Source organism: Aedes albopictus, chromosome 3 (genome assembly GCF_035046485.1).
Source record: "Aedes albopictus strain Foshan chromosome 3, AalbF5, whole genome shotgun sequence".
NCBI lineage: Eukaryota > Metazoa > Arthropoda > Insecta > Diptera > Culicidae > Aedes > Aedes albopictus.
This window is the reverse complement of record NC_085138.1, coordinates 48,372,339-48,396,717: the sequence shown is the minus strand read 5'-3', so window position 1 is coordinate 48,396,717 and position 24,379 is coordinate 48,372,339. Positions and strand designations below refer to the sequence as shown.

Here is a 24,379-nt window from a genome sequence, read left to right as displayed (position 1 = left end):
TGGATTTGGATTGGATTTGGATTGGATTTGGATTGGATTTGGATTGGATTTGGATTGGATTTGGATTGGATTTGGATTGGATTTGGATTGGGTTTGGATTGGATTTGGATTGGATTTGGATTTGGATTGGATTTGGATTGGATTTGGATTGGATTTGGATTGGATTTGGATTGGATTTTGATTGGATTTGGATTGGATTTGGATTGAATTGGATTGAATTGGATTGGATTGGATTTGGATTGGATTTGGATTGGATTTGGATTGGATTTGGATTGGATTTGGATCGGATTTGGATTCGGATTGGAGCGAGATTGAGATTTAGATTGAGATTGAGATTGAGATTGAGATTGAGATTGAGATTGCGATTGAGATTGAGATTGAGATTGAGATTGAGATTGAGATTGAGATTGAGATTGAGATTGAGATTGAGATTGAGATTGAGATTGAGATTGAGATTGAGATTGAGATTGAGATTGAGATTGAGATTGAGATTGAGATTGAGATTGAGATTGAGATTGAGATTGAGATTGAGATTGAGATTGAGATTGAGATTGAGATTGAGATTGAGATTGAGATTGAGATTGAGATTGAGATTGAGATTGAGATTGAGATTGAGATTGAGATTGAGATTGAGATTGAGATTGAGATTGAGATTGAGATTGAGATTGAGATTGAGATTGAGATTGAGATTGAGATTGAGATTGAGATTGAGATTGAGATTGAGATTGAGATTGAGATTGAGATTGAGATTGAGATTGAGATTGAGATTGAGATTGAGATTGAGATTGAGATTGAGATTGAGATTGAGATTGAGATTGAGATTGAGATTGAGATTGAGATTGAGATTGAGATTGAGATTGAGATTGAGATTGAGATTGAGATTGAGATTGAGATTGAGATTGAGATTGAGATTGAGATTGAGATTGAGATTGAGATTGAGATTGAGATTGAGATTGAGATTGAGATTGAGATTGAGATTGAGATTGAGATTGAGATTGAGATTGAGATTGAGATTGAGATTGAGATTGAGATTGAGATTGAGATTGAGATTGAGATTGAGATTGAGATTGAGATTGAGATTGAGATTGAGATTGAGATTGAGATTGAGATTGAGATTGAGATTGAGATTGAGATTGAGATTGAGATTGAGATTGAGATTGAGATTGAGATTGAGATTGAGATTGAGATTGAGATTGAGATTGAGATTGAGATTGAGATTGAGATTGAGATTGAGATTGAGATTGAGATTGAGATTGAGATTGAGATTGAGATTGAGATTGAGATTGAGATTGAGATTGAGATTGAGATTGAGATTGAGATTGAGATTGAGATTGAGATTGAGATTGAGATTGAGATTGAGATTGAGATTGAGATTGAGATTGAGATTGAGATTGAGATTGAGATTGAGATTAAGATTGAGATTGAGATTGAGATTGAGATTGATGATAAATTTTAGACATTCTTAGGTGTTTCAATTGCGAACAAAGCAATTGAGATCCTGCCTTCATAAATCAACCTTACTTGACTGGCGCGCGCGAAAGATGCAAGCAAAATGACGTTCAGCATCCCCATAAGTACATCCTTTTGTGCCTCCTACATCACGGAAAAGTCAACGACGACAGCGTCGGTGATGCTGTAATGGGTCGTGCCTTCGAAGCAATTACCTTTGTTAAACGATTTGCAGATGTTCCGTACCTACCACCGTGTGTGGGTGGTGGAAGTGAGTGAGAGTGAAACGTAACAACCTTTACTACAACAATAATAGTACCTTTTTTGCTGTGAGACAGTCTACAACCTTTGGTTCCTTGGAGGGATTCTTCGATTGTGGAATATTGGATGAGGCATAAATACGTTTTGGCATACTTAAACAACATCACAGAGAGAAGTTCGTTTGAAAAGGTAAAATTTTGTCGATCGACACTATAGAGATGACGTTTAAGATAGAGATTATTAGTGTTGAGATTGAAATTGATAGTTTAGATTGACATTCAGATTTAAGACTGTTCAAAATTGTGGTGTTGTGATTGTGATCGAATAATTATTGAAGTTTGAAAATATGGCAATAACAGTGTGACAGTAAAAACTCTCATTTCGAAACAAATTGTATGTCTACCGCATTTATGTCTAAGTTCGCACGCCTTCGTATCATCATCCAGCACCATTGTTGTCGCGTTTGATAGGGAAATCACTTTGGATACCGTTCCCAACGGCAGCCAGATGCACCTAGCAGCTTTTTTTTATTGCTGCGATATCAGCGTTCTGAGATATGGCTGCAACTTCTAACGGCAGCAGTAGAAGGAACAAAGAGTATACTTTGAGCTTGAGGTGAGAACCAAGGCATCAAAAAGCATCGTTTTCACAGAGCTAGTCGAACAAGGGGATACTTGCTTTATTGAAGTGTGTTCACTGGTTTGATTACTTCTCGTGGAAGGTAAATGCTCTAAGTTAAGGAGAAACATCAGAGAATACTAACATGGCTACCACAATGGCCGACTTGGACCCCTACTCACGTTTTCAAAAGCACCAATCTTAAAAATTCGTAAACAAATGCGCTCGTTTTGGAAAAGCTGCCTATTTTTGCAAGTGAGCAAAGCTAGGATAAACAAGTGTGGCTTGGTTCTATGCTTCGTTCGTCAGATTTGTGCCTCTAAAGTTTGTATGCAAAATTGCAATAGGATTTCTTGATGTTTCACCTTAAGAGGAGTCGACAGTTTGCGTTTTTGAAAGAGCAACAGATCCGAAAAATATCACTATCTGTGAGGCAATTGTGAAAAGTATTGTGAATTGATGTTTTCTAAAAGTTCACTGATTCAAAGCATGATAAAATATTTGCTAAATTTGCGTAGTAAACAAAGTGTTGTTGGATTTTTTAAAACTTAAAAGTATTCCTTCCATAATTACTTGAGCCATCCTTTGACAATTCGTTTCCTCCAGTAATTCCTTCTGAATTGCATAAGGCATTTCTTCATGAAACTCATAGAGAAAATTCTTAAAAAAAATGTTTCAATGATTCCTGTAGGATTCGTCTTGAAAATTACTTTGCAACTTGTTCAAATTTAGGCAAGTTATTTAAGAATTACCGTTTTGAACATTTTTTCGAAAATTTCGTCGGTAGTTGCTTTGGAAACTGCATAAGTATTTTCTTTTGCAGAACGTTTGACAAATAATTTAGAAATTTCTTCATTAATTGCTTTAACTTTCGTCACCAATCATTTGAAAAATTTCTAGAGGATTATTTGTTTTGCTTAAACAAAGTTATCAGTATTTTTCTAATGTTTGGCAGTTGGTTTTCTGAAATTCTAGCAATTTCATCGGCAATTTCTTTGGAAATTCATACCGCAATTTCTTTGCATTTTTTTATTTTTTTTTTTAGAATTTAGTCAATATTTTCAAAGCCATCTTGGGTTCAACTATCCCTATATCTATTCGTGATGTTTTAGCTCAGAAAAATGTTCCAATTTTGAAACTCATTTATAAATACTTAATGGATATTTCTTATTCGGTTTGAAACTTTCTGTTGTTTTTTTTTTCTTGTCTTTTCATTTTCAGATACCTTGTTTTTTGAATGTTTTCCTTTACCCGTACTGATGCTTCAAGCTTCGCCTTCGGTTACGTGATGCCATATGGATTCCCTGAATGATCTCGGCTCCGACATGGAATTCCTCCGGATGAGCCTAATTTTAATATTTAGTATTATAACGTTTATTTGAAAAGATATAGAGGTTTTGCGCCCTTTTGAGGAAGATTTCAAATGGAAATCACTCAAGGGGGCTTTTCCCTCTTCCAAAATTTACAGTTAAAAATAAATAAATAAATAAATAATAAGATGCCTTCTGGAAATCTTTGGACAATTCCTTTAGGGATTCCATCGGCAACTTTCGTTCATTTTTTTCCGGAAATTTATAATAAAAAATCTTCTTCAGAATGTTTTTTAACAATACCTTTGGAAACTGCTCTGGCATGGTCTTTCGAAAATCATTCAGAAATTCTTTTAAAATTCCACAATCCACAAGTTTTTTTTTTATTCCACAATCAATTCTTTTGGAGATTCCTTCGGCAATTGTTTTTGGGAAGTTGGATCTTCCCAATTCTTGTGAATTCTTGTATTTTTTTCTTCTGCAACGCCCTTAGAACATTTTTCGGCAGTTTCGAGGATTGCTTTATTTTAAAAATCTCTAAGGAATTCTTTAGATATTTTTTTTCCTATTTCTGCTGAGGCTACTATGAATATTCCTTTGGAAGCTTCTAAGGTAGTTTCTTTGGAAATTCCCATGGCATTTCCCTGAATATATCTTTTTCGGGCAGTTTTGTATACTTCTTCTGCCAATTCTATTGAGAACTTTTTACAGAAGAAGTTTATTCGGCACTAGCATTTTAAAATTCCTTCAGATTTTATTTACTCGTTATTCTTTTTAAAATACCTTTTTGGAATTCCTTCAGTAGTTCCTTTTTTTTAGATATCCGATTAATAATTTCTGAATTTCCAAAATAATTGTTCTAAAAATTACTAAACAAAATGCTCAAGGATTCACAAATAAATTTCCAAAGGATGTGCCAAGTCTCTCTACACTTAGGACAGTGGCCCACAGTATTTCAGGCGGAAATATATGCAATATTAGAATGCGTGTTATTCTGCCTGAGGAGAAAGTATAGATTTGCAAAAATAAGTATTTTCTCTGACAGCCAAGCGGCACTTAAGTCACTTAACAACTACACTTGTAACTCAAAGCTAGTGTGGGATTGCATTCTGGCTTTGAAAAACTTATCCATACGCAATCGAGTCTACCTTTATTGGATCCCAGGACATACGGGTCTAGAGGGAAACAAGATTGCTGATGAACTAGCCAGGAATGGATCTAATGAAAGGTTCATTGGCCCTGAGCCCTTCTGCGGGATCTCAGACTGCTCTGTAAAAATGGAACTGAACAAATATATGAGCAGTCAAATCACATCAAACTGGAATGCACTTCCCCAAACGAGCCAATCCAAAAGGCTCGTAACGATAAACCCCAAGAAAACCCATCAACTATTAGGTCTCAACAAAAGGGATCTCAACGTCTACACCGGTCTAATAGCTAGACACTGCCCCTGCAGATGCCATCTGCAAAAGATCGGAGCAATCCAAACCTCAAATTATCGCTTCTGTGACGAGGAGAGAGACACATCAGAACACATCCTCTGCTATTGCAGTGCACTCACCCAACGTAGGTTCAAAGTTCTCAGAAAGCCCTTCTTAGAGCCTGCTGACATATGGATCTTATCCCCCAAGGACGTGGTTGGGTTTTTAAAGTTAGTCTCGCCTGAATGGGGAAATATCATACTGTAACTCAGTATCTCTAATCATCCTTAATACATATATGGTCTTGAGTTCAGTCGATACTAAGGTATCTCAGCGACGAACATGTTACTGAGATAACTTGCGTACCGTAAACCGGGGTCAAATTGATCAGCGGGGTGAAATTGATCATTCGGGTACTACATTGAAATTCCATACTAGGAACTCTAAAGCGTCATAATGATCTTAATTTTTTTACGTCATCTGGTTCGTAGATGTCTAGAGATCAGTGTAGACTTTTAATTTTTTAGAAAAAGTTAGTTTTGCCTTATTTTTTAGGAATTTCCTATGTATTTCTCATTTTGCTGAAATCATCGCTACTAAACAATCGATTGCTAATATGACTTCCCGTAAACTCTCCGTTTTAACATTTTTGTGGAGCCTTGGTTGGGAAGTAATGTAGTTAATCAGAACATGAAATAGTGAAAAAAAGGTCATTTAATGATGAAATAGTCATTAATTGTGATAGAAATCACTTATTTCAAACGAAATTGCCTACCTTTAGGCGTTTTAGGGAAAATTTCAAAATTTAATTTTGCATTTAAAGTATTACATACACTAGTTGTACGATTTTAGACGCGTTATTCGGTTTTAGAAGAGAAAAATTAAGCGGAGAAGGAAATTTTCCTTTCTAACCGATGCTTAATTGTATACTGATCAATTTTGCCCCAAAGTGGCATTTTCAATTTTTTGATATTTGGAGTTATTTAACTTAAAATTTAAATTAGTTGAACAAAATTCTGTCACATGATTCCATGGAGATTCACTGGGTACTGGTTTTACAGAAATTCTTTTGGCCATATTTAAATTGGCACTGATTTATCCGCAAAAGTTGTTTTAAAGTGATCAATTTGACCCCGGATTACGGTACCTCACAGCAAAAAGGGCATATCACAATAGTTCTAAAATCTGGACGCAGTGATCTTCACCCGACAAACGAGAGAACTCGATTTTCAAAAACTATCACAAGAGTACTGCGATAAAATATAAGAAAGGCTTAAACAGCATTTTTTTTTTGGAGCTTCGATGTTTGCTTTGAAGATGACTTTGACAACTTTTTGGAGATACCTTCCAATATTCTTTTGACAATTACTTTACGATACCTTTGACAACTTTCTTCGAGATTGTCTTTTCGGGCATTTCTATAATTTGTTTTACTAATTCTTTCATAATTGTTTAGGCAATTCCTTCGGATTTTATTTTTTGATTTTTTTCGGAATTTCTTATATATATTTCTTTGATAATTCATCTGACATTCATTCGGAAATTTCTATGTGAATTCTTGCGGAAATTTCCTTGTCAATTTTTCTAGCAGCTCCTTAAGAATCTTTATTAATCTATAGAATTTTTATTTATTTATTATATATATATATATATATTTTTTTTTAGATAATAATTTGAGAATTTTTTTTGGCAATTCTCCTACATTTTCGGGATTGCTCTATTGATATTTTTTGATATTATTTCAAAAGATCCTCGTGAACAATATCTGTTTTGGTTTTCCTTACATTGAATTCCGAAATTTTCAAGAGATTTTCTTCGTAAAACATGTTTTTTTATTTTTTGTTAAAAATAAATTGTGGATACAATTGCTGGAGAAAATTCTTGAAAGAGTTTCCAGCAAAACTATAGAAATTCAAGATAAACGCAGCGGATGATTAAAAGTTCCTGGTAATCTCTTAGATAATTTCTCTGGCAGCTTTTTTTTTAATTTCCTTGAGAACTGTTACACAATTTCCTTGGAAACTGATTAGGGGGTAATATAGTTTTAACATTTTTATATTTTTTAAACGCTTTTGTCAATTTTTTGAGTAGTTCTTTTGCAAATTCCTGAAGGCGATCCAATTAGGAACTTCTTAATTTCCAAAGGAATTTATCGAAATATTTCCAAATTAATGGCTGAAGGAATTCACAAAGAAATTGCCAAAAGAATTTTCAAAGAATGTGCCGGTGGAAATGGGAAAATTTCCTGAGAATGCGGGCATAATAGTTGCCACACAATATTTCTAATATTTTGTTCTTCATTTTCTTGAAGATTTTTTTTAGTTTCTTCATATTCATGAATTTTAACTTCGAGCTAATTCAAATATAAGAGAAATTCCCGAAAGATTTTCTAAAAAAATGCAGTAGGTAAAAACTATTGCCGAGAGTTGCTCAATAAAATAGAAAATTGAGCTTTCGACTTTGAAGAAATCTATAAGTGGCAAACAAAATATGCCCATTTGTCATAAGTAGAATAGTTCAAAGTTTTTGTTTTTTTTTTAATTTATACATTTTGATATTTTTCTTCTGCACAAGTGAAGTAATTGTAAAAGAGGGTGTTAATAGTTAAGACTAATATAAAGCACAAAACATGTGATAGTGAAGGGTCAAAGGAATTATTAAAGGAATCTCAAAACAGCCGTAGGAATTCCAAAAGGATTTGGAGTTTTCAAATAAATTGTCGCTGGATTTTTTCATGGGATTACCGAAAAGATTACCAAATAAATTACCGAAGGTATTTCAAAGGAATTGCTTTTGAATTTTCCAAAGACATTCTCCAAATTCCAAAGAAGTTACCGAGGAAATTATGAGAAAAACTTGTCAAAAAAATACTCAAAGGAATTTCCAAAGCAAAATTTAGAAGAACTGCTGAAAAATTAAAATTAATTAATTTAGAAGAACTGCTGAAAAATTCAAATTAAATTTCTAAACTAATTACTGATGAAATTAACGAACAGAGTTTTAAAAAATTACTTGAGACTTTTACAACAGTATTGCCAACAGAATTCTGAAGAGGAATGGCTGGAGGAATTCCCATTGACACTCTTGACACTTAGCTACTGTAATTCTTAATCTGACGAAAAGAAACCTGTTTTTCAATCGTTTTTTGCAACGATAATACAAATTTCATGGTGTTAAAATTTGTGTTAAGACAAAGACCCCAAATTTGCGCCTTAACCCGTTAACGCCCAAGGTTTCTCATAATTTAAATCTTTAAATAAATTTGTTATTAAAGGTCAAGTTCCAATAAAATAAGCATGATTTGACGAAAAAAATGGAATTCTATAGTGTAGTTCGAAAAAAATTCTTCATTGTAGGTCCACAATATCTGATAATTTTCTTGAGTTCTATTTCAACACAACTTCTACGCTTTCGTTATATTCTGATCCGTATAGATACAATGCAGCTCTAAACAAGTGAAAGAGATATAATAACTATCCTCCTCCTCTCCTCTTCTTGGCGTAACGTCCTCACTGGGACAAAGCCTGCTTCTCAGCTTAGTGTTCTATGAGCACTTCCACAGTTTTTAACTGAGAGCTTCCTCTGCCAATGACCATTTTGCATGTGTATATCGTGTGGCAGGCACGAAGATACTCTATGCCCAAGGAAGTCAAGGAAATTTCCTTTACGAAAAGATCCTGGACCGACCGGGAATCGAACCCGTCACCCTCAGCATGGTCATGCTGAATACCCGTGCGTTTACCGCCTCGGCTATATGGGCCCTTATATAATAACTATAATAACTCAAAAATTATAGAAAAAGGACTAATAAATTGGGGCAGAAAAATAACCCGATAAACGCCTAAAAGTATGCAATGCATGGTCCTTGTAATTTCGTCTAGTATCGACTGCAGTGTTTAACATATCTCATTTTTTTAACAAATCAAATAAAGAGTGCTCACTATGTGTAGCTTAACCAAACGTTAGAATACTGTAGAAGTTAGATTTTACACAGATAACGATTTCTAATAAAGTAATTGAGTTTTTCCATCAGTACCCCACAAACTTTCTTTACGTACCTACTCACCATACGTAAACCTTTCAGAAATTTTGCATGCTTTAAAAAAATGGTAGGTACTGTTCCTTTTATTTTTGTATCCTTTGACAGATACGTATTTCAACCACAACTATAAGGTCGTCTTCAATGTCTCGTACTTACAGGTATTCCACTAACACGCCCAGGTTCAACCAAATATAATCTACACGGCTTCTCCACTTATGTTTGTTCTACTTCATGATTTTTTATTCATGAACAATATGTGGGTTTCATGGTGTTATTCTGGACACTTTCAAAGTTACATCGAAAACATAATGTGTTTTTCGGCTACATGAAAAATGATAAACAAACCAAAAATTTAATTTTATTCGATCTACCAAATGTTATTTAGAATTACGTAAGTCTGCAAAACATAACGCAGGTAGAAATTACTGATGGAATCCCGGGAGAATTTACTGAAGCAATTCTGAGAGGCATGTTTGGTGCAATCCTGAGGGAATCTCAGCTGAAAGCTTGATAGGAATCCCTGAAATAATCACAAAAGAAATACCGGGAGGAATTGCTGTATAAATCCCGAACGAGGATCCCGGTTCGTAGAAAGAATTCCATTAGGATTCTCTGAATATGTTACTACAGAACACTCTGAAAGTATACTAAAATGAATCTGTGAAATAATTCCAGTAGAAATCCAGAAAAGAACGGTGGTTAAAATTTCTGAAATAATCCTTTCAGTATTTTCTAAAGCAATTCTGGCAGAAATCTCTGAACTTATTCCTGAAGGAATCCCGCAAAGAATACCTGATGGAATCGTTAGAGAGATCATGACAGGAATGCCGGTCAGAAGCTGAGCAGGTATTCCTGTAAATACCATAGAAGATACTTTTTCATATATTTTTTTCAGAAGGAATCCCTTAAGGTATCACAGCAGGAATCCTGGAAGGAATCTTTGAAGGAATTTCAGCACAAATTCCTGAAGTAATGCAGAAAAGAATAACTAAAAGAATCCTTTCAGGATTTTCCAAAGCAATCCCTACAAAAATCCCTGAAGAGAACTCCCGAGAAATCCGTACAACAATTTCGAAAGCAATAGCTGAAGGAATTTCGGGAATAAACTTAGGAAGATTCTCGAAAAGAATGCCTGAAGAAATCCTGGAAAGAGTTCCTAAAGGTATCTCGAAAAAAACCTCGGCTCATCTAATCTCATCTAAATTCTTCACCCTACTCTCTAACCTCTACCTTACTGTCTTCTTTTCCCACCCTCTATCCTACGCTCTATCATAACCTTCAACCCTACCATCTGCCATACCCTCTACCCTATATTCTACCATCATAACCACTGCTCTGTCCTTTACCGTACCCTCTAGTCTATATTGTGCTTAATCGTACCGTCTACCCTACTCTCTACCCTAACACTTTTCCTACCTTCAAACCTACTCTCTATTCTACCCTTCTCCCTACCGTCTACCATATCCTCTACCCTAACCTTCTACTCCACTCCTTCATCCAAACCCTCTCACAGACCGTCTGCTCCACCGTTTACCCTACCCACTACCCTACCATCCATCATGACCCTCTACCATTTTTCTCATAAGCCCGATCGATTGATACCCATATTGCATGGTATCATAGCTCAAATTACCATACTGTGGCCGCAATCTTAGATATGGTCCCCCATCTTTGATTTCAAAATAGTGTCATATATCGATTTTTGACTTCTACTCATGAAGCCCGATCAATAGATACCCATATTGCATGGTATCATAGCTGAAACAATCATTCCATGGCCGCCATTGTATGATATGGTGCGCCATCTTGGATTTCGAAATAGTCAAATATCGATTTTTGACTTCTACTCATGAAGCCCGATCGATGGATACCCATATTGCATGGTATCATAGCTAAAACTATCATTCCAATGCCGCCATCTCGGATATGGTGCGCCATCTTGGTTATGGTCCGCCATCTTGGATTTCGAAATAGACTCAAAAATCGATTTTTTTTCTTTTTCTCATGAAGCCCGATCGATAGATAGATAGATAGATAGATTGCATGGTATCATAGCTCAATCTACCATTTCGAGGCCGCCATCTTGGATATGGTCTGCCATCTTGGATTTCGAAATGGCGTCGGATGTTCTTTTTTGAATTCTACTTATGAAGCCCAATCGATAGATACCCTACCCATATTGCATAGTATCCGAAGCAGCATTGCCGTTAAAAAGCATATATTCTGGAGTTTTGACCACCATCTTGGAACCTAAGCCGCCATCTTGAATTCCAATACCCCTACTACCACCTCCACATCCTAAGAAATGTGCATGCCAAATTTGATTGAAATTCATTGACGCATTCCAGAGTTATGCCGGAACATTCATACATATATACATACGTACATTCATATCAACATACAAATAAACAAACATACAAATATACAAACATACAAGCAAATAAACATACAATCATACATACATCGACTTTTGTATGTATTGATTAACAACTCTGCCAAAGAAATGAACTATAAATTATTTACCATTGTCAAGATTCCAGGGTTTTTTTTTTACATTGGAAATGAAGCTCATAGATCGTGACAATATGTAATCTCTGCAGCATTGTTTACGCCACCTGGTAAACCAGTCACAAACTATATTGCTCACTATGAGCAAGGTATGGATGTGGAGAACATCTTCTCTGAAGAAAGTATTCTAAAATTTTGCATAATTCTGGAGATATTCACATCAAAAGGTCTGTCCTATTTATAGGACGCTGGGTGTTCGGGGAATCTGTCCTATAAATAGGACGCTGGGCGGATATGGGTTAAGGCGAAACTGAACTAAATTTCACTATAAAATGGTTTCTGCAAAAACGAAAAACATTTTATACCGCGTAAAAAATCAGAAGATACCCTGATCCATACTCTACATGTGCACGAAAATCGATTTTGAAAATATTGCTTCGTTATTTAATAAAAAATCCAAAACCAAAAAAATGAGGAAATGCTTCCAGTTTCGCCTTAAGGCGAAACTAAAAGCGTTTCCACTTTAAATTATTTATTTATTAATAGTTATTGAATAACAGCAATTATTTTGAAATCGGTTTCCATTCCCCTTAAAGGATCAAGGTATCTTCTGTTTTTTTTTTTCTGGTGGAAAATGTTTATCAGTTTTCCTGAGACCATTTATCCTAAATTTCGTATAAATTTTTTTTTGTCAAACTCAAGAACATTTTTCACCAAGAAACATTTGTGAAAATACTTTATAGGTACGGTAATTTTCCAATTGTTGCACGGCTAAAAACTCGACTTTTGTTGCACACTCCATGTTATTCTAATGGAGTGTGCAATAATTGGCAAATTTTTAGCTGTGCAATAATTGGAAAATTACCCTATGTGTTTGGAAACCGATTTGATTTATTTGGGATGAAATATTTATCAAAAACCAGAAATGAGGAAATGTATCTAGTTTCACCAACAACTCGTAAAATTAAATTGGAACAGTTCGATGTTATACCATAATTCAAAGAATTCCTTTATAACATGTTTTTGTAAAATCAACCAACAATAATGATCGATCTCCCATCACCTGTACTCATCCCCAGAGTATAAGTTTATTCTGCTCTTGTGCAGTTACCTAAACCAACAAATATCAATCCCAGCCAACAACCATTCAATCATCATTTGTCCTATGAAACGCTTCCCGAAAACATCCCTTCAAATCAGCACCGAAAAATTCACGTCACAGCAGCGTTTCATTCACTAGCGTTCCGGGAATTCATTCATCAATTTATCCCCGGTCAGCTTTTCCCGTTTTCCCATGAGAGACAGATGGCCCCGAATTGTGTGGGGAAAATAGAAAGAGAGGAGGAGAACCAGTCAACCTCCCTGCAATGATCTCTGTAGACAGCCTGCCAGTAAGCAAGCAAGCAGGATGAACTCTGTGGCACGCACTCTATCAATCGGATTATCCTATGGTCGTTTGGCGCTTACTGTTTACTGGTTGAAGTGCGTGGCCAGTGTTAATAATGTGTATACTGGGAATACGATAAGCAGCTTACCCGCTCCTAGTACTTTGGTGGTCCAGCCCGCAAATCCCGTTCCGAGTAAACAATAAGGGAATGGTGGGGTGAATGTTAACTTGCTTGAAAATAATGACCTTTTTAATCAAAAACTTTGACTGCTCTAAGTTTAGATTTGGGTTTGCGGTTTTTGTGTGATTTAGTATGTGCCAAAGTTCCATTTTCGGTTATGTTTTCTGATGGACGTAGGGATGTATACTAATTGGTGAGTTCGTTCCATATTATTTTTGTTTAAGAATCAATCATTTCAAACGATCATCGATCATCGGAAAAGCATCCCCCGAACCTTTTGCCCCACATTCCCAATCATAATAAGTATATGTAACTCACCGCAATCAGGCTGCTGCTGATTGACTCCTGGCCGCGTCCGGTGCTCTTGAAGTGCTCAATCACCTCCCACTTGGGCTTCTTGGGTGAGCTGCTACTGTTGTTGTTGTTGTTGTTACTGTTGCTATTGCTATTGCTGGTGGGGGCCATCGCACTCGGCTGGTGGATGGTCATCGATTGGGCCGGGCTGGCACTCTCCAGTTCCAGTGTCACGCTCGATGCTGTTGTAGGCACCTCGCTTCCGGTCGGTTGCTGCCGCAGGGACGAACAACGGCGGGCGAATTTGTTTTTACGCAGCGTAGCAAAGTCCTGCGGCGAAAGAAAGATGAAGGAAAGTGAGGTTAATACGTCGTTGGTTGAGGACTCTGGAGGATGGATCATTGAGTGATTGATTGTTGAACTAGAGTTGGCTATGGCCAGGTTAGTTGGAATCTATCAATATCGTCGTATCAGCATAACAAGCTGCGAAACATATCGGAAACAGAAATTTTTGCATGGAACCATACAGAAAATCTTCCAGAAAATACAGAAATTGCTCCAGAGATCTTTTAAATAATTTCTACAGAACTTTTATCGGAAATTCCCGCAAGAATATCTCCAGGAATTTTCCAGGGATTCATCCAGAAACCCATGCAGGAGTTTCTCAAAACACTTTTGCATTATTTCTTTCATTGATGAATTCCATTTGAGATTCATGTTGAAATTCATACAGAGATTGCTTCAACAGTTCCTTCGAAGGTTCTTTCATGCACTTCCCCAAAAATGTATACAAGGATACCTCTTAAAATTTTGTCTTTTTTTTTTGGAATTGCACCAAAAGTTTACCAATGAGTTTCTCCAGTTATTCCTCCAGGTTTTTTTTTAATTTCACCTGGGATTCGTTCAGTAATTTTCCGAAGATTCCTTCAGATACTCTTAATAATTTCAAGAATTTCAAGAATATCTCCTAGGATTCCTACGGGAATTCAAGTGGATTTTTTTTTTTCAAAAATTCTTTACGGATGCTTTTTAGGATTTTCTTTGTGGCTTCCCTCTGGATTTTTCTTTCAGGGATTCCTTCAGAAATATCTCCAAAGACCCTTTCAGTATTTAAAGAATTGCTTCAGGAATTTCAGCAAGGAATTTCTTCAACCTGTCCTAGTCTTTAACAGTGTTTTCATTGATATCTTAGAAAATCCGCACAAAAATAACTGCATTACAAAGATTCTTTATGAAATTGCTCCTATGATTCCGTCAGAAATCCAACAGATGTTCCTTCAGTAATTCTTTCAGATATATCTCGAGGGATCTTTTTTAGCATTTCTTCCAGAAATATCCAAAAAATACCTGACCAATTCTTGAAGGAATCGCTTAAGCAATCTCTTGGGAATTTGATGAAGGAATCTCAGAAAAAACTCCTGGAGAAATCTCCGGAAGAAAAATCCCGAAGCATTTTCTGAAGTAATCTCTGAAGGAACTCCTAACGGTACCTCTAGAATTAAATAAAATATTTCAGGAACAGTTTCGGAAGTAATTCCATGAAATTTCCATTTTTAAATGATTTCCAGATGAAACTCCTGGAGTAACTTCTGGAGAAGCTTCTGAGAGAACTACTTAAAGAGCACATTCGAAGAATTTGTGCAAGAATCTCTGGAGGATTTTCGAAAAGAATCCCTGTAAGAACTCCTGGAAATAATTCTGGAGGTATTTTTAGGAGAATTGCTCGTGTAATTTCTGAAGGGATCAGTAAAAGGGTGCTTTAAGAAATCCCTAAAGCCATTTCTTAGGTAATGCCTGAAGGTTACTCTGCGGAAAGTTCTGGGGGAATCTGGAAATACTCTTGAAGTGGAGATGAACCAGCTTCGGGCTGAAAATCTCCCTAATAAAGCTTATAATAATAATAACTCTTAGAGGAATCACTGAAAAGAAAATCTTAAAAAATTGAATTTTCGGAAGAAATCTCTGAATGAATGAATCCAGGAAGTGTTGGGAAATCCTCTTCAGGTATTTCTAGAAGGAATGAATTCTGGAGTTTTTTCTGAAGAAATTGCTCGAAGAAATTCTGGAGAAGTTCCTGAAGAACTACCAGATTTTTTTTTTGTTTTCGAAACAGTTTCAATAATTCTTCCAGGAGTTTCTCAAATAAAGATTTCGAATGGCAAGGCTTGCTTCAGAAATTCAGAAATACTTTAGAGATCAGCAGAGATGGAAACACTCTCATCGTGAATCAACTCGCGAGTGAAAAACCAACAAACGGTTTACTCACGGTGCCGAGAGTAAGCCTTGTGTGAGTTTATTCGCACCCGTTTGCTTCATGAGTATGAAGCAAAACAAAAACACTCATGAACTTTTATTCGCGAAGAACAAGTGGAGATGCGGCAATTGTATTTTAGTGCGATTTTAAGAGCAAAACAATTAATTATCCATCAGATAGTAGTGTTTTGTGCTTTATTGTTCCTGAAAAGTAGATCTGTCGGCAGTGTAAATTCGTTTTTTCACAAAATTGAAAAATGTTCAGAGCTGCTTCGCGAATCAATCACGAGTGCGACCAGCTTCGTTAGCTCGCGAGTGAAGGAAGTGCGAATATATTCAGGCTTCTGTTGTTCACGAGTAAGATAGCTTTGCGTTTGTGTCTGCTCAGCTGCATTCCTCACTGTTTTCCATCACTGGAGATCAGTGCTGTCATGGTAAAATCAGAGCTGGTTTATCAAGCTTAACAAATTTCGTTGCCCCATACTCTGGTACGCTTGCATGAGAACGCCTTCCATATTGCGTCTAATTAAGAATTATTTCGGAAGAAACCCTTCCATGAATTATTATTTCATTATTTTTTTCTATAATTATCGCGTTCTTGCGGGAATTTCTTCCATGAGTTCAGCTAGAATTATTCTAAAGATTCCCCTGAAAGTTCTTTGAAACAATTTCCTTCCCATGTACTTCTTCAGAATTTTCTCCAGGGATTCTTCCAGAAATTTTTTCAGAAATTTTATTCGGGTCTTCTCCAGAACTTTCTAATGAAATTTCTCAAAAGACTCATCTTTAAACTAATTCACGGTTTTCTTAAGAAATTCCTCCTGGGATTCCTTCGGAAATTCCCTCGAAGATTTGTAACGTTTTGACGTTTTTATTTTTTTTTAAGCAAAATTGTTTTTGTTTTAGGGTTAGTTTTGGTAAATATTTTGTTTTAGTAATTAATGAACTGCATTGAAAAACGCTTTGACGTTTTTCTCTTTTTAAGTAAAATCACGCTTTGAATTCATTTACAGAAATATGCCATAAAATAATTATCGCTATAATTTAAATTGTTTAGATTAGATTCGACATTCAAATTCGTCTTGACTTTGCTCGTTTGAATTAGAAACTAGAGCTATACGTGTATGTTGGTTTGTGTCTCGGCTAAACCAGCTGCTATAAAAATGACGTAGTGAGTGCAGTGATGGCTCCTAAATATACATAACTCTTGTAAACCATCTTGACGAACCTAGGAATGCGCCAATAATTTAGATCGCCATTCGAATTCTTCGTTGGCGCGATTATTCGAATAATAGGGGATTGTTTAAGAAGTTTATTTAAGGGGAAATTGACCAAAGCTCGATCATTTCGTTCATCATAAGGCTGGTGTGTGGAAGTAATCGCGGTTTTTAAGTTTCGAAAAGTGAAGTAGTTTTTGATTAGTTTGTGCCCTTCGTTTGCGTACCGAAGGTAATTTTAGGTAGAAAAGTGAATTCGTTTGAAGTGTTTAAAACGGTTTTTTTGTATCTTTGTGTTAATTTAGTAAAATTGTACGTGTTTTTCCGGTCGGTGAGACCGTGGTTATTCTGCGTTTCTTCTACACTTAGTGTGGATTTGTACATAAAAAGGTAAATATAGTGTTTTAAGCAATTTTTGACTAGTGATTAATTGATACTGTTCGCGTTGGACTATTTCCAGCGCCAAGGCGCTTTTTATTGTACGGGCTGGAATCAGCGAATTAGTGTGACAAGCGGAGTCAATTAGGGGTTACCCGAGGCGTCCCTGGCGCCCTTCTCGTCCGAGGTACTCGGACAGACATTCTTGAGCTCGGGAATCCGCAAAGGCCCGCCTTTCGAGGTAGCTAAACGGAGCGAGGTGAAGTTCGTTAGATCACGAACGAAGTTCTCCGGCGGTCGCCAATAGCCGTCGTCAAAGTCTACCTCACGCTACAACCCCCAGGTGGACAGAGTACCGAGAGCACGGTCCACGTACGTAGCCAAGTGTCGTGCGTGGGACCGGACCTTATCCGAAGGCGAGGGGTTTCATTTCATCGCGTACGGTGGAACCCACAAGGAGAAGCCGTACGAAGGGTACGTTGGCTCTTTGTCCCGAGGAGACGGTTATAACCCGGGAAGCTCGACAATCCGTCGCAGCGAAAGCTCTCGAGGAATCGATAAATCGGAAGCCTTCCGTCCAGCCTCCACCTCCTCCGCACCGATATTTCGGCCATACTCCCGAGCTCTAGTGTCCATCGCTGCCGCCATCACTACAGCGTCAGCGGCCAAGCAACGTCATCGCCATTGCTACAGGGATCGAACGCAACAACAGACATCCCTCGTCCAGCTCCGGCAAGGGCCGGAAACGTTCGTCGTCGGAAGACATCGAGACAACGCTTCAGGGTAACAAAACCTGCGCAGGTACGTGGAAACCTTGTTTCATGGCCATGATTGTTTCCATTTTTCCCAACCCGTAAACGTTTGTAAATAAAAGGTCCAACCCGAATCAGTTTGTTCAAAATAATTTATGAATTCAAGTTAGCAATTTTAGAATAAATCCGTTTTGAATAGTTGAACTGAAATTCATCTTTTTCACAGTAATTTATATCGTTACGATTGAGGTAAATTGACCCTCTAAACTTCCACCTTCCATCCCAAGCGTACGAATCGAAAGAGCTTAGGTCGGGGTTTTCTCCATCGTAAGTGGGCAGGGTAAGGTGGCGTATTTCCGGGTTCGTTGGATAATAGTGAAGCCGTTCACGAGTCCCCTGAGGGAAAAGTCTTCAAAGTCGGGCAAAGTCAAAACGACAGGTGGTCTCTCGAGTTTCGGGAGTGGCGCTTAAGCCATCTTGTTTCAAAAACCTCGTGAATATTCTTGAACGGTTACATTTGGCGCCCAACGTCAAAGTATTACGAATTTTTTTAGCAGTTACATCAATTGAATTGAAACATAAATTTGCAGCTTAATATTTGAATTTTTGATTATTATTTCCGGTTTGTTTTCACTTGAATTTTGTAGGTTAGGTTCTTTGATTTAAGCGATATTGAATTTTATAGTTAATTGGATTTTGAATTTTATGGTGAACGGGTTTTAGGTTAGGTTTTTTTTCTTGTTTATTTTAGAGTATAAGTGATTTGAATTTGTTAGGTTAGGTTGAATTGAATTTGGTATTCTACGACGGAGTTTTGAATTAGAAGTGGTGCGGATAATTGATTGATCTTGAATTGAATATTTGAATTTGTGTTTTATTTTATTTGGGTTCTATTTTGGGAAAGCTTCAAAATGAGTGGTCCGTATATATTACCAGAAGCCGAACATCTACTGGCGGACGAGGTTGATTTTGAATTAAAACTTCGAGGACAGATAGTAGACCGTAGGGAAACTTTAGAAGATAAACAAAGGTTTTTGCGTCGGTTGATGAAAGAGGAGAAGGTAGAAAGAGTTGGAAGAAAAGGAAAGCATTTGTTTAAGGAGGAAGTCGTTAATATCAATGGAAAGGTTGAGGCAATATCTTTAGAATTGAATAGGAAGTTTGATCGGGCGTTAGTTTCGAGGCTACGACATTGCCTGATCCGCGCTCATAGTGCAGTCGTCGAGGACGAGGAAGATGCTAGGGAGCAAATTGAGGTTTGTAGACAGGCGGAGCAAATTTTAAAATCTTTTGAACAGAAAATCTTTATGGAGGCAGATGAGACGATCAAAGATCCGATTATTCCGGAGAAACATCTAAGAGGATCTGGAAGTAAGGTAGGCAGTAGTATAAACAGTCAAGATAAAGAGGGAGATGAAAATGGAGATGAAGATACAGGAAAGGAAGATGCCAGAGCTTTAGAAAAGCAAAAAGAGTTAGAAAAGGAATGGAAAGAATTTATACTGTGGAAACAGGACAAGTTGTATGATGAGGCCAAAACTAAATGCGGTGAGATACAGAACGTAGATGAAAGGCCACCGAAGAGTAATAAGAGTCATAAATCTCGTTCAAGGTATAGGGAATCTAGTGAAAGCAGTGATAGACGGTCGCCGGAGTGCAATAAGAACCGAAAATCACTTCAAAAATTAGGAAAACAGGGTAGAGGCGAGAGTGACAGACGGCCGCCGGAGTGCGATAAGAGCCGATGGTCACGAAGAAATGTAAGTCAAGAAAGAGAAGATCGATTTAGCAGAGGAAGAGCTAGTAAAGGGGAAGACAGGCGACACAAACGGTATAGTTCTGAGAGTAGCGCGGAAAGACCTAAGAATAGGAGATCGAAGGATCGGCTAAGAAGGTATGCACAGAGTGACTCAGAGGACGATAGCGATTGTTACAGGAAAAGTAGACTAGAGATGCAGAAGAACAGAAGAGATCATCGTCATAGTAGAAATAGTAGAAGATCCCCGTCTTCTGCCGAATCGGATTTTAATAGAAGGCAGTACAGAAAGTCGAGAGTTGAAAACTGGGATCTGAATTTCTCAGGCGATAGCAGATCCATTCAGGTTGAAGACTTTCTTAATCGAATCCAGAAATTAGCGCGACATGAAGGGGTTTCCAAGGAGGAATTACTAATGAATATACACCGTAGATTGAAAGGGGAAGCGTATGACTGGTGGTTTACTAGAGAGGAACGTCTCACCAGTTGGAAAAGGTTTGAAAATGAAATTCGTTTCAGATATGGGAATCCAAATAGAGATCGAGGAATTAGAGCTCAGATAAGGGAATTGAAACAAAGAAAGGGGGAGACTTTCATAGCATATGTGACGGAAGTTGAAAAACTTAATCAATGCTTGCAGCAACCCTTCTCTTCAAGAACGTTATTTGAGTTAATATGGGAGAACATGCGTCCCCATTATCGCTCAAAACTTTCAGTTTTGGATATCGACCATTTGGATGATCTAATCGATATCAATCATAAAATTGATGCAAATGACCCAACTTTTTACAGGCCTAATCAGGGTAATAGGAACGAACTTCATCATCTGGAAATCGAAAGTGATTATTCGAGCCCAGATGAAGTGCCAGTAAACACACTGAAGCCTAATCAAAGGAGCATAAAACCCGTGACTTCATCTAAGCCTGCCCAAAAATCTTCGGATCAACAGAAACCATCGGTAGCAATCGATAGTTTCCCACAACAGAGAAATTTAAGACGGAGTTCGTCTGTATTATGTTGGAACTGTAGGAAAGTCGGTCATATTTTTAGAGAATGTAGGGAACCGAAACAATTATTTTGTTATGTCTGCGGAAACTTAGGGAAAACCGCCAGAAATTGCGATAGAGATCATTCTTCGTTAAATCAGCGAAAAGAACGAAATTTTAATTCAACAAACTAATTGCGGGATGTTTGAAGGGGAATCCAAGCATCTCGCCGTCTGAACGAATTCCCGAAGCTGAATTAGGCCAAATTGAAAGTTCTGTTCTGGAAATAAGGATTAATCCTAGTTCATGTCCGCACATTAGAGTAAATATATTAGGAACTGAAGTCATAGCTTTATTGGATTCTGGTGCAGGGTTCAGTGTTATGAGCGCTCTTGATGTTGTGAAATCTCACGGCTTCAAGATATTGAAATGTAATGTTAGGATTTGTACAGCCGATGACACAGAACATACATGTCTAGGCTATGTTAATGTGCCTTACACACTAGGTACTGAAACGAGAGTGGTTCCAACGCTTATTGTACCAGAGATTAAAAAACCACTGATTTTAGGCATGAATTTTTGGAAGGCCTTTCAAATTCGGCCAATGATTACTTCTAAAAATCGTATTGAAGAGTTGGAACTCACGTGGACTTCGGAACTTCAGGAGAGACCTGTGATCAATCATCTTAGAATTGAAGAAGAGTTCGCAACGGAGTTAGAACCAATAAAATTTTCCATTCATTTGATGAAATCTTCAGAAGAAGAGCACCCCACCTTGTTGCCTCAACCGGAGGAAGACGAAACATTGGATATTCCTACCTTAGAGTTGCCTCAGAATCCACAAGAAGCTATTGACAATATTGAGACAGAGCATGAACTAACCCCAGAGCAAAGGACTCAGTTGCAGGAAGTGCTTTGTGGTTTTGATTGCACCAGTCAAGGACGACTAGGTAAAACTTCGCTGATTGAACATGAAATCGAAGTGATAGAGGGAGCTAAGATGAGAGAAATGCCAATGTATCGATATTCACCACATATATGGGAAAAAATTGAAAAAGAACTTGAGCGTTGGAAGGAATTAGATGTCATTGAGGAATGTGTCACAGAGTTTTCGAATCCTTTAGTACCCGTGAAGAAGGCAAACGGTAAAATACGAGTCTGTCTTGATTCACGGAGGGTGAATACGATCACCAAGAAGGACGCATACCCTATGCGTAACATGTCGGAGATTTTTCATCGCCTGCAGAAGGCCAAGTTCTTTAGCGTAGTGGATTTGAAAGACGCATATTTTCAAATACCTCTAAAGGAAAATTCGCGAAATTTTACAGCCTTTCGGACTCCGAAAGGTCTGTTCAGATTCAAAGTTGTGCCATTCGGTCTCAAAAATGCCCCGTTTACAATGACGAGACTGATGAATCGAGCCATTGGATTTGACTTAGAGCCAAAAGTATTCATATATCTCGATGATATAATAATTATTAGCGAGACCTTTTGAATTAGAAACTAGAGCTATACGTGTATGTTGGTTTGTGTCTCGGCTAAACCAGCTGCTATAAAAATGACGTAGTGAGTGCAGTGATGGCTCCTAAATATACATAACTCTTGTAAACCATCTTGACGAACCTAGGAATGCGCCAATAATTTAGATCGCCATTCGAATTCTTCGTTGGCGCGATTATTCGAATAATAGGGGATTGTTTAAGAAGTTTATTTAAAGGGAAATTGACCAAAGAAAAATTTTATTGGCCGAGAATGGCCACGGATACAAAAGCGTATTGCAGGTCTTGTGTGCCATGCAAAACATCAAAAGCAACAAATGTTAATCCTACCCCACCCATGGGATCACAAAAGAAATTTTGTGATTATCCTTGGCAACTAATCACTTTGGATTATGTTGGGCCATTTCCGCCGTCTGGCAAGGGTAGAAACACTTGTTTGTTAGTTCTGACAGATGTTTTCACTAAATTTGTTTTAGTTCAACCATTTCGTCAAGCGACCGCTACTACTTTGGTGCAATTTTTAGAACAGGCTGTATTCTTATTGTTTGGTGTGCCTGAAATGATCCTGACCGATAACGGCACTCAATTCACGTCGAAAGAGTTTGGTGCCCTATTACAACATTATGGAGTAAAGCATTGGCTGACTCCATCATACCACCCACAGGTGAACAACACCGAAAGGGTGAATAGAGTGATTACAACTGCCATAAGGGCAACTATTAAAGGTAATCACCGCAATTGGTCAGATAACATACAGCAAATTGCCAACGCGATTCGTACTTCAGTCCACGAATCAACAAAATACACACCGTATTTTCTTACATTTGGAAGGAATCAAGTGTCAAATGGGAAGGAGTATGAGAAAATGAGGGTTACTAATGATAAAAGTAAGGACAATAATATGACAATTGACGAAAAGGAGGAGTTGTTTCAACAAGTCCGTAAGAACTTAGTAGAGGCTTATCAAAAGCAATGTAAATATTACAATTTAAGATCAAATAAGAACGCACCAACTTACGAAATAGGAGAGAAGCTACTTAAACGCAACACACTACTATCTGATAAAGCCAAAGGCTATTGCGCAAAATTAGGGGCCAAATTTGTGCCCGCAATAGTAAAAAAAGTACTAGGAGATAGTTATGAATTGGAAGACCTGAATGGTAATCCATTAGGCATATTTCATGCCAATTTTTTAAAGAAATTTTAGTATATTGAGTAAACAAGCTATGACATTTTCCAATTGGAAAATGTACCATGTGAAACTGTCGTTTCACACCAACAAAACACATCAAAAATGATGGAAGTTAGCGCAAAGAACTAAATCTAATATTAGTTTACAAAATGACCTAGCCTGACAATAGTTCAAAGCTACTTAAACTCTATGTTAGTGTTTAGTACTTAAAATTATCTTATCTACCTACTCACGGTTTTATAATTGAAGAATCCCGATGATCGGCAGCTCGTTGGTTGTCGTCATACGATGGGGGTCGCCGTCGGTGTCACACGAGGGAAGGGTCGTCGTCGTCGTCGTGTATTCGGGCCGCGTCTGGTACCAAAACAGGAGTGCGAGAGTGGGAACACGGGATGTTGCATCGCGACATCCACGTCTCGCACTACCTGGGTACACTCCTCGGGAATGCCTCGCATTTGAGGTTATGACGACACACTCGCACTCGCAGGATGTTTTCTGGGTCCGTCGCGTTCCGTACCAGGACTCCGGGGGCGTTTTTCAGGCGATTCGGTTGCTCGGTGGGTTGTTCCGGGGGCGTTTTGTTTCTTCGTTTGTGGTTGCTGTGGACACGTTCCGGGGCAGCACGTCGAAATGGGCACCGGGATGCGCCCTGTTGTTGCGTCTTGTCCGGTTGCCGTGGTGCGTATGAAAATCCCTCGCTGAAAACCTGAAAGAACACAAAAAGCACTTAATTCAAATGAAAAGGGGGAATATTTATCGAATACTCCCCCCGTTCAATAATTCCGGCGTGTTAAAGTGCATTTTTCACTTTTTTTTTTCTCACTCGCGCCGCGTTTTGACCGAACCGTTCGGGGTAAAAGTAAACATTGATTCGC

At 37.7% G+C, this 24,379-nt stretch overlaps 1 protein-coding gene across 2 annotated transcripts in view; it reads right to left on the bottom strand.

The window, feature by feature from the left end:
- LOC109405826 (adenylate cyclase type 6) overlaps positions 1 to 24,379 on the bottom strand; it is a 626,637-nt gene that overhangs the window by 365,644 nt on the left and 236,614 nt on the right. For both annotated transcript variants that reach the window (XM_062855487.1, XM_062855488.1), the window contains exon 5: positions 13,496 to 13,801. In XM_062855487.1, the coding sequence (XP_062711471.1) occupies positions 13,496 to 13,801 (306 nt within the window). The remainder of the gene's footprint in view (positions 1 to 13,495; positions 13,802 to 24,379) is intronic.